The following is a 13,065-nucleotide window of genomic DNA, read 5'->3' as shown; positions in this document are numbered from 1 at the left end:
TGCTGGGCAGTAACACTGGAACTCATTATTAAGACGACTAATTTCAGGCCCCATTTTAGAGATAGATGTATCCAAGGTGTTTGTCTGTCACTGCTGGAAACCATTGTGCTGAGGCCCGACAGTGACGGAGCTAATAGAGAAAGACTGTTCCAGCGAGAAGTGTGTATTTTTACCCTCTGAGACACACTCTTCATTTTCTGGCTTAGTCCAAATGTACCCCCTGAGTTATGCCCTAGGTGACAATGGCTGGTCTGGAAGGCTTGTCCTATTTTTTTATTTTTTAATTTTTAAAAATCGATCCTTTCTCTGTAGGGTGAACACAGGACAGTCTTTTCTGTCTTCAAGTATTAAGGGTCTTCAGAGCTGGTACCATAAATGGCCTCTAGCAGGAAAGAGGCTTGTTCAGGGGGCGGGGAAGGAGGACAGGTGAGGTCAGAGCCTCAGGACGGAGACCCTTGAGGTTCTGGAAACCACAGTAGATTCGTGCCTTTTCCAGGCGTGCAGCACGTGAGGTCCAGCATTCCTGATCAGAGAAAGTCAACTCCGTATCTTTTTAGAATCTGCTAAATCTTAGAACCTACCATGAGGAAGTGGCTCAGGACGGCAAAGAAAACCCAGACCCTGCCCTCAAGGCAATTACTGAGCACCGACTCTGTGCCAGCTGCCTTCCCTGCACTGTCCCGTTTAATTCCCACAAGAATTGTCCTCTGGAAGAAACAGAAGTTAAATACCAGTAAACTTGAGGGAGCAGGCATGAATTTGGGGATCTCATTGTGGAAACAGGAATGCTCCTGTATTGTGTCATGTAGACCCGGACTGTCCATTTAGATGTAACTACATTCCGATTAAATAAAGGTAAAATGTTATTCCTCAGGCATACTGGCCATATTGCAAGTGCTTGAGAGCCACCTGTGCCCACTGGCTACTGCATGGGACAGAGCAGGTGAAAAACACTTTCATTGCAGGACGTTCTCTTGGGCAGCACTGAATAGACCCTGTGTAGCGGGGGGACCACAGCAGGAATTTGAGGAGATGAGGGCAGGTGCAGGATGGGGGGTCCTGGGTGGGGGAGCAGGTGCTGCATAGAGGAAGGTACAGGATGGTGGGGGAGGTGCAGAATGGAGGCTGCTGAGTAGAGGTAGAGGTTGAGACTGAGTCCCCTCAGGATGGGGGTGCCTAATGGGGAGGGGGTGCTGGGTAGAGAAGGAGGTGCTGGATGGGAAAGCAGGTGCTGCATAGGGGGAGGTGCTGGGTGGAGAGGAGGTGCTGGGTAGGAAAGCAGGTGCTGCATAGGGGGAGGTGCTGGGTGGGAAGGAGGTGCTGGGTGGAGAGGAGGTGCTGGGTAGGAAAGCAGGTGCTGCATAGGGGGAGGTGCTGGGTGGGAAGGAGGTGCTGGGTGGAGAGGAGGTGCTGGGTAGGAAAGCAGGTGCTGCATAGGGGGAGGTGCTGGGTGGGAAGGAGGTGCTGGATGGAGAGGAGGTGCTGGGTGGGGGGTGAGGTCCCAGGATTTGATCTTGGAAAGGTGGAATCATAATCCTGGCTTTGACCTGCCTGGGCAGTTTATTTCCCTGCCCCAAAGGCCCTCAGCCTCTGTGGGTCAAACAAGGGCATGGGATTGTGTGTCAGGGCAGTGCCACTCAGAGCTGGGCAGCTGGTGGCCCGTGGGCCGTGCCAGTCGATGAACTCTCAGTTACGCCTTGTGGTGAGATAAGGACAGATGCTGACAGTAAATGTTTAGAAGCTTTGGATGGTAGTTTGACATTGCCATGTTATCCAAGCAGTGGGTTCAGTTTTCTAGACGTTCATTCCTATTGGATTTTCACAAAGATACTGGTTGGCGACAGAGTGGAATAAAAAGCCAAACAACAAAGTCTCATCAACTCCGGGTTCTGGAATGGGATGGCTTTGGCCACTGGGTGTGGGGCGGCCAGAGTGGATGGGCCTCTCTGTGTCGGACCTTTCTCTCTAGCCCGAGGGCCTCTGCTTTGCCATTGGGTTACCTCTAATACCGATCAATATGGGGTTCTGTCTGATGCGCATGGAAGAGTTCATTTCTCTTCGAAGAGAGAAAGTTTATTGCCAAGTGCAAAACAGGGAGATCAGAAGGCCTATGGGTCATAAATCTGTCTCTCCAAACTGGAGAAAGTTCCTGTGTTTTATAGCATTCCATCAAAGGCAGGCAGATGAAGAGCTTAGTGATAGTCTAATCACCTAGCCCATGCAGACTGATAACATGCTTGGTTTACTTAAGGTTTAGGCTACTGCGCATGTCAGGTGGCCAGCACTGCTTAGAGCCACAGGGCGCTAGCCAGTTACCCTAGGAATTGGAGTGGTCATTTCTGGCTTGACTCCTGTTCGTCAACAAGTGCCAGGGCATCACATTTTAGGTTTCCAAAACAAGATAAGGGGGTACACGTGGGGCTGGTAACACATTGTCTTGTTACTGTCCAGTCACTGGGTAAAGACTGCAGATTCAAAACATAGCCTCAGCATTACAGAAACGAGGCATCTGGGTCACGGTTCAGCAAGTTACAGTGTTTCAGACACCTGCTTCTGCCTGTAATCCAGTGCGCTGTCACTGTTATTTAGTTTTTTGGACTAAAACACCTTTGTTAATTTCTCGGTTCACCTGTCTTTTTAAAGTCTCCATGCCCTTGACTGGCCTCTCTCGTGGGGTATCCAAGGGATGGCAGGTGGGCAGGGGCGGGTGGCTGGCGGGTGGGGAAGGACCCCTAGGCTGGGTGCTGGTCGGCCATGCCCGCCTGCGGCTTCCCCTCCAGGCCCTGCATCCTCCCACTGCTGTTCCTTCAAGGCTCCATTTCATCTGATTCGTCAGACCATGACTAAAACAAGAGTGTGAGATGTTGAATTCTCTACTTGCTGTTTTCAAAACCGCTTCACTGCGGTCTGGGCTCTTAAGATGCAGTTGGACTGGACCATTTTCCTGTTTGCTGACCTCTGAATTCCAAGTGTCCGGTAGAAAATCTGTCATTTCAAAATCTTGCTTTGCCTCCTGGACGCTGTCTGGACAGGTAACTAATTTTCACCCTCTGAAACCTCCACAGGCCCTTTCCGAGGATGCTGCCCTTTCAGGGGCCTCTTCAGCTCCACCGCTGTGCCGGTGTGAAGTACAAAAAAAGGGCAGCAAGGAAATACACATTTGCTCTTGCTTAGAAACACCCCTACTTAGCACAGCTTAATTCATGGCAAATGGGTATTTGGAGGTTAAGAAGCGCACAGAGGAGAGCTTTGCTCTCAAATGTGCTGTGCTTAGCTACTTCGCCCCCTTTCTCTTTCTTGTGCCTTTTACTTTTTGCTTCATGGTCCCTGCTCTTTGGCCTAAAATCCACAGGGCTACTGTGTTCTGCTGGTCACTGGAGCTATGTCCTCATCCCTGGTCACTGTGGCCTCTCCCACAACACTTTATTGTCATTACAGTATATTCCGAATTCGACCGAACACCTTCTGGTCTCCTGGGTCCTGGCACTGGGGGCAGGGACAAGGCAGGGACAGGTCGCGGGCTCCTCATTTGAATACTGGTTCTGACCTCTTTCAGGAAGGTGTGTGAGAGAGAATAGCAGGAAGTACACCCTCACCTGATGCTTCCCAACTGTTTCCATATCATGGACACATAGGAAATGAGCACTGTCAGATGGCACGGCTCTGGTGGTCAGAGTGGACCACTCCATTGGATGCTGTGATTTGGGTCTTGCCTGGCTAGCCCAAGGGCTGAGGGCATTCATTCCTCTGTGCACTGGGGACCCACTGCACAGGTCTGGGAAGCTTTTGTCTGACTCAGCAGGTCTCAACCAGGGGCAGATATTTAGAAATGTGCAGGTGTGCTCTTTGGTTGTTACAATGACTGTGGGGCGGAGGGGTAGCCACTCCTGGTGTTCAATGGGCAGGAGCCAGGGATGCTAAAAGCAGCCCCGCGCGATGAAGGTAACCTCCCTTCCCCCTGGGAACCGCTGTGACAGCATTTGCCCTTTGAGATATTCTCCAAGGAAGGCAGAACAATTTTAAGTATAAGAACTATACTTGATGAATCTTAGCATTGGTACTCTTTTGATCAATTTTTGGTTTATGATTTTGGATCAGTATACATGCCAATACTCATGAGAGTGATACCCCCCAACTGCTAAGTCCTCACTTGGGACAAACCGAATAAGAGGGTTGAGGTTAGAGATGTGAGGATACTATTTTAAAGACCTAATCGGTTCAGAGGAGCCTGAATTACAGAGAAGAGGTGTTTTTGGACTTACTGTATTTAAGATATAGGTAATCTTTATTTAACAGGGTATAGTGAATCGAAGCAATTATTGTCATCATCTTTTTGTTCTGGATTTCTTCGACATGATGCTCACAGTAGCACATGCTTGACTGTCTCCAAAGTGCCGTGTGCTTCTGTCCTTCAGCTGCATCGAGCCATTGTGTCCAGCCATCTGCCCTGTTTCCTCAAATCTCTGTGAAGGACACCAGATCGACCCAAGGGCTCCAAATGGAAGAACTGGTCTTGCCCATACTTTCCTGTTTCAGGACCCACTAGCTCTTCATTGGCAATTTGGCCATGTCCCAGTCATCCAGAGATAGAACACTTAAGCCTGAAAGGAGAATTTGTGGACCATATGTATTTTAGCTCAGAACCTCCAAATGGAATCAGTTTAATATGCGTTTTCTCAAGAAATATGTAAATTAATAATTGCTTCATACATTATTCAAGAAAAACTTATTTTGTATCACCGATAGCTCTTCTAATCTTATATAAAGATATGCTAATGGATTTAATTAAAATAATTATACTGAATAATGTAGCCTGAACTTTACCCTAAAATAGTATCTATTAATCATCATCAGTAGTAATAATTTTAGCCAGAGAGACACTTACCACATTAAACTGATACCTGATAGAAAGTACATTTTTTGTTTTGTTTTACAGTTTTGGATTAAGTTGGCATTCTCCTGAGATGCATGCCAATTAAGTTTGCTTAGAGAACAGTGTAAAAATTATTTAATTTTTTTAACCTGAACTATCTCAGCAATTTGAAAACTTTTAACATTCTGTCATTTTCATCTCTGAGGCTTTGAATGTAGATTCAATGTGTTTCTAGCACATTGATTCAGTTTTGACCTCCTAAGAGTTGTGATTACTGAATATGATTCCTCTTGATTGTCTTGATATTAAAATATGAACCCAATTTTAAGGAGGACACTCAGCCACTTGCCTACTATTTAAGAGAAATAGAAATAGCGTTGTCACTGGCCATGGTTCTCTCTAATTTTGTTTCTGAATCCTTTGGTGACTTGTGGCTTTCATTCACTGCTCTTTGATGAGAAGCTATACTGGATTTGGTGGTAATTTCATTTTTTACTTAAAGCCTTCCTGTGTATAGGTGTTTATGGACCATAAACAGGCTCCAAGCACGCCAGCATGCCTGTGTTGATTGCCCCGAGGCCCAAATGTATTTGGAATTGATCTGCCCATCCTCAGGTAGACAGATGCAAATTTTACTGAGTTCAATGAAAAACAAGCCAGGGCAGAAACGGCCATTGAGTTAATTTAGCTAGGTTTAAACTCAAATTTGAAGAAGTAAGTTGCTTAAAAAGCAGACCTTCATTGGTAAGCTCACTTATGACTTAAAAAAAAGTGGCAATGGATAAACAAAGCTAGGAACAGTGCAATCATTTAAATTCCCGTGTTGAACTATTTTTTGCTCCTGGGTAGGGCAGTTCATAAGGATGTGCTCACACAGGGCCTGGGCAGGGTGAATAAGCAGCTGCTCACTCCCAACCCAGCTCTGTCTCTTGAGCATATCCTGCAGACCCCCTCTCCAGTGCCCCCCCCCCGACTGATTAATGATAAGGGTGATTGCTCTGTGCTGGGGGACCCGCAAGGCCTGGGAAGCCCCCAGAAGGCTTGGGCTGCTGAGGTGGTGGCATCCAGCTCCTCACTCATAATTCAAAAGAGACATTCACATTCAGACAAGATTTTAAGATTCACTGATTTGCAAGTTTGAAAAAAAAAAAGAAAAAACAAACTTAAAAAGAACCTTAAATGACCTCAATTATGATCCTGTCTCCATCGGTGATTGGTGGCCCAATCTACTATTACAGTTTCCAAAAGGCAGTGTGACATGCAGGCTCCAAAGTGAGCGCTCTTGCTGAATGAACAGCCAGGTTGGGGAGTTTTGCACGTGCAAGAAGTTGTCAGTGATGGCATTTGCACGCAACCACGTGCCCTCGCAGTGGTCCCAGTGTGGGTGTCCTTGGAGCTCTAGAGCTGTACTGGGAGTGCATGCTGAGCCTACCACAGAGGCTGTGTCCTCAGTCTCCCCACATCCCCCTGGAGCAGGGACTGTTTATTATCCCCGTTTGACCGATGAGAAGCACTGATAGGAAAGACCATCTTCCCAAGTTTACATAGAAGGTGATTGAGAGCAGCGTTGAACCCAGACAGTTTGACCCCGGAGCCCGAGCCTTTATCCAGTAAATGGGTTGTGTGGTCTTCGCCTCCCTGTCCTGCAGCTGGGGGTCTCCGTTTCTAGAGATGCCTTTCTCTAGCTGCTCTTAGCACTATCTATCCTCAGTGCAGGGGCCCCTGCTTTACTGTCAGGACCCAGGGCTTGGGAAGCTCCGTCCTCTTGAAAGTGAAATGAATTTAGCGAAGCGGCATAACTGCAGAGAGGAAACTGGAGCCTTTTCCAACAAGCACAAGCAGAGCCCTAAGTGCTTGCTTGACAGTGGTCAGCAAATAACTAGTATTAGAAATGGGCAGAGCTGGGTGTGGTCCTTAACTGCAGTGGGTGGTGAAAGGTTCTTGGTTAGACAGGCTGGAGAACCTAGGCTGGAAGGGAAACGTGACTGCTGGGTTTTTTGGCCGGCTAGTAAGACTGGTGGTGAGTGAAATTGTTCCTCTTAGCTAAGGATGGTAGTCCCTGTGGGTTGAAAGCAGAGGTGGAGTGTGTCGTGAGAATGAAGAGGTGAATTTATACAAAGTGACTGAGGGCTCCTGTGTCCAGGATCCTCTGCAAGGAATGAGGGAGAACAAAAGAGCCCTGGGCCTGGCGGGGCGGGCTTTTCTGTCTAGGGACAAAGGCAAGTTCAGCATCAGTGGCAGCCCATGGTGGGCACAGCTTTCGAGGCCTAGCCCAGAATCGGGGTGTCTCGGGATCATGCTAGCCGAGCTGAGGACTGAAGGACACACAGGTCAGCTGTGGGTGTTGAGGGCAGGGGTGGGGAGCACAGCAGGGGAGTAGGGGCCCAGCAGGGGGAATGGCCTGTGCACACGCTTCAGATGGCAGAGTCCAGTCCACCTGAGGATCAAGTGGGAAGAAGTACGGGGAGGCTGCCGAGAGACATGCAGGTGAGCAGGTGGAGGTGACCCCTGAGGGATGTGGCTGAGGAGCTCGGGCTGGCGGCTTTGGCCTCTAACCCCCAAAGAGGGGGTATTATCAACGCACACGTGGACCTCTGCATTCATGGTTTCTGCGTTTGCAGCTTTGTCTCCTCGCTAAAATGTATTTGTAACCCCCAAACTAACACATGGGGTGCTTCTGTGATCCTTCACAGACACGCAGAGCGGTGAAAAATTAGAGTGTCCTGACGGCACTCAGGTTGGACTAGGTGACACTCTGCCTTCTTCTTTCAAGCTATCACACTGTCAGCAAATGGCCTTTTGGCAGTGCACTCAGTGCCATGTTTTTCACATTTTTGTGCTTTCTGTTGGCGATTTCGCTGTTTGAGGTGGTCGCTGAGAGTATCCCTGCAGTGCATTGTTGCTGAGCAAAGAAAAGCCGTGACTTGCCTTACAGTGGTCACACATGTGTTAGATAAGCTTCATTCAGGCAAGAGTTCCATGTGAAGGAAGCAACACTGCATATTAAATAAGGGGTCTTTAAGCAGAAACACAACGTTAAAGAAGGTTATGTATTCATCAGTTGAAGAGATGTGACCAGAGGCTCGCAGGCGTTTCCCCCAGGAGCAGCGGCGTCCTTGTCACTAATTCCACTTCGCGGCGACTTCCTAGAACACGACTTTGAGCAGAGAGTCTGAACCAGGTCTGCGTTCTGGGAAGGTTACTCTGGTGGGGGAAGGACTGGGGGGACGGGGTGGGGGCAGGCAGGAGGGGCAGGGGCTGTGGTGCTGACACCAGCTGGCGTAGCGGCAGCCTGCACCGTGGGCTAAGAGGAGAGCTGAGGAGCTCCTCGCTGGTTAGAGGGGGGCAGTGTGTGTGTGGGCACGACGCCCCGGCCCCACCTGGCCACAGGCCTGGGGGACGTGGTGCAACGTGCTGAGCCAGGGGCCCTGCGGGGTCAGGGGAGGCCTCCCTCCGAGGCAGGCTGAGCTTGCCGTGTCTGCGGGACACCCCAGCCGTGACACCCAAGGGGGCTCAGCAGCAAGGGGAACCCGAGACTGCTCAGGACAGGGAAGGGGCGAGCTCCCTGCAGCCTTGCAGGGAGAAGGAACTTCTGGAAAGGAGCGTCGTGGACACCCAGCCCGAGGGAGTCAGGGGCCCGGGTGTGGGGGCAGGGGGCTGCGGGCAGGGTCGGGCAAGGAGAGGACCGGAGATGTCCTGGCCTTCCAGGAGGCCGCGGAGGCCTTGGGCCACGAAGGTGAGGGGTGGGAGCATGGGAGCTTGGGCGGCGGGATTCTGGGGTGAGAGCCGACACGCAGGAGGCAGGGAGCGGGAGGAGGTGAGGAGCTGTGGAGCCTGAGGCCTGAGGCGGCAGCCAGAGGCAGGCGGTCCTGAGCAGGGAGCAGAGGGGCACCCGGCAGGAGGGTGGCTGGAGCGGGTACCCCCTCCCTAAAGGGGACTAGAAGTGGGCGCCCCCTCTCCCTAAAATGGGGGACCGGAAGTGGACGCGCCTCCCTAAAACGGGAGACCGGAAGTGGGCGCCCCTCATTAAAAGGGGGAATGGAAGTGGGTGCCCTTCCCTAAAACGGGGGGCCAGAAGTGGGTACCCCTTCCCTAAAATGAGGAACCGGAAGCCGGCGCCCCCTAAAACGGGGAACCGGAAACAGGCGCCCCCCTGAAACGGAACCGGAAGTGGGTGTCCCTTATTAAAAGGGGGAATAGAAGTGGGCACCCCTCTCTAAAATGGGGGGCCAGAAGTGGGTGCCCCTTCCCTAAAACGGGGAACAGGAAGTGGGTGCCCCCTAAAACAGGGAACCGGAAGTTGGCGCCCCCTAAAATGGGGAACCGGAAGTGGGCGTCCCTTGTTAAAAGGGGGGGGGCCGGAGTGTGCACTCCTTCCTAAAACTGAGGTCAGTGGCAGAGGCTCGGTGCACACAGCTTTGGTCGTCGGAAGCTGAATGAGTTTCTCACGATGGACTTCGTTTTTCTCAAAAGTAGGAGGTGAAATGAAGGGGAGGGAGAGGGGGCCCCAGGTTTGAGGACTTGAGGACTGAAAGGCCGGAATGGTCTCTTTGGGAAAACAGAGCATGGCCGAGAGGAGCCCAGCGCTGTGGGGAGAGCTCAGGGAAGGATGCAGGAATAGTCGTGGACCCCAGGCCAGGGCCACACAGCCCGCTGTCCTTTTGTCTCAGCCCCTCCAGGCTGCTCTTTGGGTCAGCTCATCTCTGAATGCTAATCCTTATCAGCTCTGGGGTGCAAAGTCTCTATATCTTGGCCTATTAAGAGGAACCCTGCTAGCCAGCCTTTGGGGGTCACTGTCGTGCCACGTCCCCACCTCTGTGTGGGTGGCACTGTGGCGTCCTTGGTGCTGGAGGCTGTGGTGAACGCAACCCTGCCCTGGTGCTTTGCTTGCCGTGGCTAAGATGGTGCATGGTAGCCACGAGCCGTGTCTTGTTTGCCGCTCTGTCCTTGGCCCTGGCGAGATGGTGTTTTTAAAGCTCCTCCAGGCAAGTGATGCTTGGTTGAGCACCGGATGAAACACATTAAGCCGGCGCGTTGCTCACCCTCTGGACATTCACAAACCAAAGAGGACGCTTTGAGAGACCGAGCAGTCAGCCTGCGCAGACTCTTCTTATTAAATGTCAGGATACATATTTTTTAGTTTTTCACAGCAAGTCTGAGGTAGTCGAAGCAGAACCTTTGAAGCCAAAATGAAATTATTTCTATTTAATACTCTTTTTAAAAGTTGCAGGTCAAAGCAAATAATTGGAATCCTTTGGCCTGGCTGGCATTGAAGGAGGGGATCAACACCTGGAAAAAAATAACAATCACAATGATAATTCCGCGGTACAGATTGATAAAAAGGGTAAAAGTTGCTTACCCGTCCTTTATCATCTTGACTATAATGCATTGTTTTCCCATACTTTATCATCTTCATTGTAACGCATTGTGAGGTGGTGTTTTCACAAAACTAGCTTTGGAGGTAGAGGATTTGGGTTCAGATCCTAGCAGTGTGAATCTGGGTCAGTTACTTCACTTTTTTATACATCCACTTTCTCATCTGTGAAAGGGGATAATAATATTTCTCCCTCACGAGGTTGCCATGGGAATTTAATAAGTCAGGAGAGCAGAATACCTGGAAAGATACCGGTGTACAGGATAGTCTCATTTATAGATTAGGAAACTTGAATTCAGTTGAAGTGACTGAAATCTGGCCACCTAGCCCTTAAGCACCAGAGCTGGATCTTGAGCATATTCCGTACATATCTATTTACCTGGGTGATAGGTCTTTATTAATTTTTTAAATGAAGGCATAATGGCATACAGTAAAATTCCCTCTTACTTACTGGATTGTTTGGCCAGTTTTGATAAACACATGTAGTCATTTAATCACCGCCTCAGTCCATGTTCCATCCACCACTTACCTTCTTGCATCTCATTGTAGACAGTCCCCCACCTCCAGTCCATCTACCCCCTACCCTCCTGCATCTCATTGTAGACAACCCCCCCACCTCCAGTCCATCCACTTCCTACCTTCCTGCATCCCCGCTGTAGACAACCCCCTACCCCATAGTCCCTGGCAACCACTCATCAGTAGTCCATCCCTATAGCTTTGGCTTTTCCAGAATGTGATAAAAATGGAATCATAGAGTAGATAGCCTTTCGAGTTGCGTATCTTGTTATACATATTATAGTGTTTGAGCTATGTCCATGCTGCTTGTATTGGTGGTTCTTTCTCCTTACTGTTGAGTAGTGTTCTGTGGTCTGGATGTACCACAGTTAGTTTATACATTTTGGTTGTTCCCCATTTTTGGTGATTACAAATAAAAGCTGCTAAAAATATTCACATACAGGGTCTTGTGTGAAGATAAATTTTCATTTCACTTGCATGTGGAGTGGGGTTATTGGGCTATGTGGAAAATGAATGTCTAGCTTTATAAGAAGCTGCCCAGCTCTTTTCCAAAACTGTTGACCTAATTTTGCATCAGACCAGTAACATGCAAATAGTACTTGAAATTGTCAGGTTTTTTAGTTGGTTTGTTCCCCCCACACACAGAATTGTAATAGTTTTTATTGGTATCTCATTGTAGTTTTAATTTGTACTTCCCTGATGACTAATGATGCTGAGCATTTTTTCAAATGCTCATTTGTCATCATACATCTTCTTTAGTGAAGTATCTTTTCAAATCTTTTGCTCCCTTTTAAAATTGTGAACTTGTTTGCTTTTCTTACTATTGAGTTTAAGAATTCTTAGTATATTCTATATATTCTGGATACATATCCTTTTTTATATGTGATTTGCAATTTTTTCCCCCAGTCTGTGGCTTGTCAATAAAGACAAGCATCTTAATAATTTCCCTAGGATCAGAAGCTCTTAATTGTTGATGAAGTGCAATATATCAAATTTTTTTCCCTTTTAATGGATTATGTATGTGGTGCCATATCTGAGAAATGCTTGCCTAGCCCAAGGTTACAAGTATTTTCTTCCAGACATTTTATAATTTTGGATTTTCACATTTAGGTCTCTGATACATTCGAAGTAAACTTTTATATAGGGTCAAGGTATGGAATAAAGTTCATTGGGGGAGGGAGGCTGTGCATCTTTGTTGAAAATCAATTGTGCTTCTATGTTCTGGGTAATATTTTTAACGTGGTTTTCTGCCTGCTTGCTTTCTGAAAAGAGTGATAGTGATCGCTTATGTAGTAGGTGTAGAATTCTTCCAACTTTCAAAGTGTTTTCTGTCCTCTTCCCAATTTACTCTTGAGCTTTCTAGCCACCTCTTGAGGTGTTGACAGGAGTTCATTTGCCCACTGTGATCCTGAAGCCCAGTCTAGGACAACGAGCTGCCTTGAGTCACAGGAGAGATGACTCAAGCCACGGTCAGGACACGGAAAATCCAGGGACTTGTCTCAGCAGGACAGAGCTGAAGGTCCAGGCTCGAGCCTCACACCAAACTCAGATTTTAATTTGAGCTCTGTTAGGTATTAGCTCTGTGGCCAGGGGCAAGTGCTCAGTGCGTCTTCTGTTAGTTTCCTCGCTTTCCAATCCAGCTAACTCCCCCTACGAGGGCTGTTAGAATTAAAGACAAACTAGACCACGGTCCCAGCACAGCACTTTAATAGTATCTAGGATTATTGCTACTATGGTGTTTTTTGAGGGTGTGGGCTCTAGAAGATACAGAAAACGAATATAGAAGATAAAGTTACAACAGAAGAAAATGATTCCTAATTAAGGGATGCATGGAACATAGTAATTTTTACGGTTGAATGTGGTAGAGCTGTGGTGGATTTAAAGGCAGAGACTTCTTCCTGGGAGACGGGTCTTCTTTTATTGTAGCATTGTCAGAAATAAAGGAGAAAATCACATGAAAGAGCTTAGTACAGGGTAGGCAGTAAATGTTGGCTTCCGTTAATATTCCTTTTATTTTATGTGTCAGATTAACCATGTCAGAAATTACCATTCTTTGGGCATCAGAGTGTTTTCCTTTGCTGTATTTTCATAGCATTTAGTCATAAGCCCCACATCTCTCCTTCATCATCCTGTGGTTTCCCCATAGGAATAATGTTGGGATCTACACTAACCAGCCTGCATTGGCTCAACAAAAAACCTGCATTTTTTTGTTGCTTTTCTTGTTCTGCAGGGGGCAGCGCTGAAATACCTGCCCACGATTGTCAATGACGTGAAGTTGGTGTTTGATCCAAAGGAGCTCAGG

At 48.3% G+C, this 13,065-nt stretch overlaps 1 protein-coding gene across 2 annotated transcripts in view; it reads left to right on the top strand.

The window, feature by feature from the left end:
• Positions 1 to 13,065, top strand: part of DOCK1 (dedicator of cytokinesis 1) — a 522,200-nt gene that overhangs the window by 160,245 nt on the left and 348,890 nt on the right. For both annotated transcript variants that reach the window (XM_058298144.1, XM_058298143.1), the window contains exon 24: positions 12,994 to 13,064. In XM_058298144.1, coding sequence (XP_058154127.1) covers positions 12,994 to 13,064 — 71 coding nt within the window. The remainder of the gene's footprint in view (positions 1 to 12,993; position 13,065) is intronic.

Source organism: Dasypus novemcinctus, chromosome 6, assembly GCF_030445035.2.
Source record: "Dasypus novemcinctus isolate mDasNov1 chromosome 6, mDasNov1.1.hap2, whole genome shotgun sequence".
Taxonomy (NCBI): domain Eukaryota; kingdom Metazoa; phylum Chordata; class Mammalia; order Cingulata; family Dasypodidae; genus Dasypus; species Dasypus novemcinctus.
This window is presented reverse-complemented; position numbering and strand designations above follow the sequence as displayed.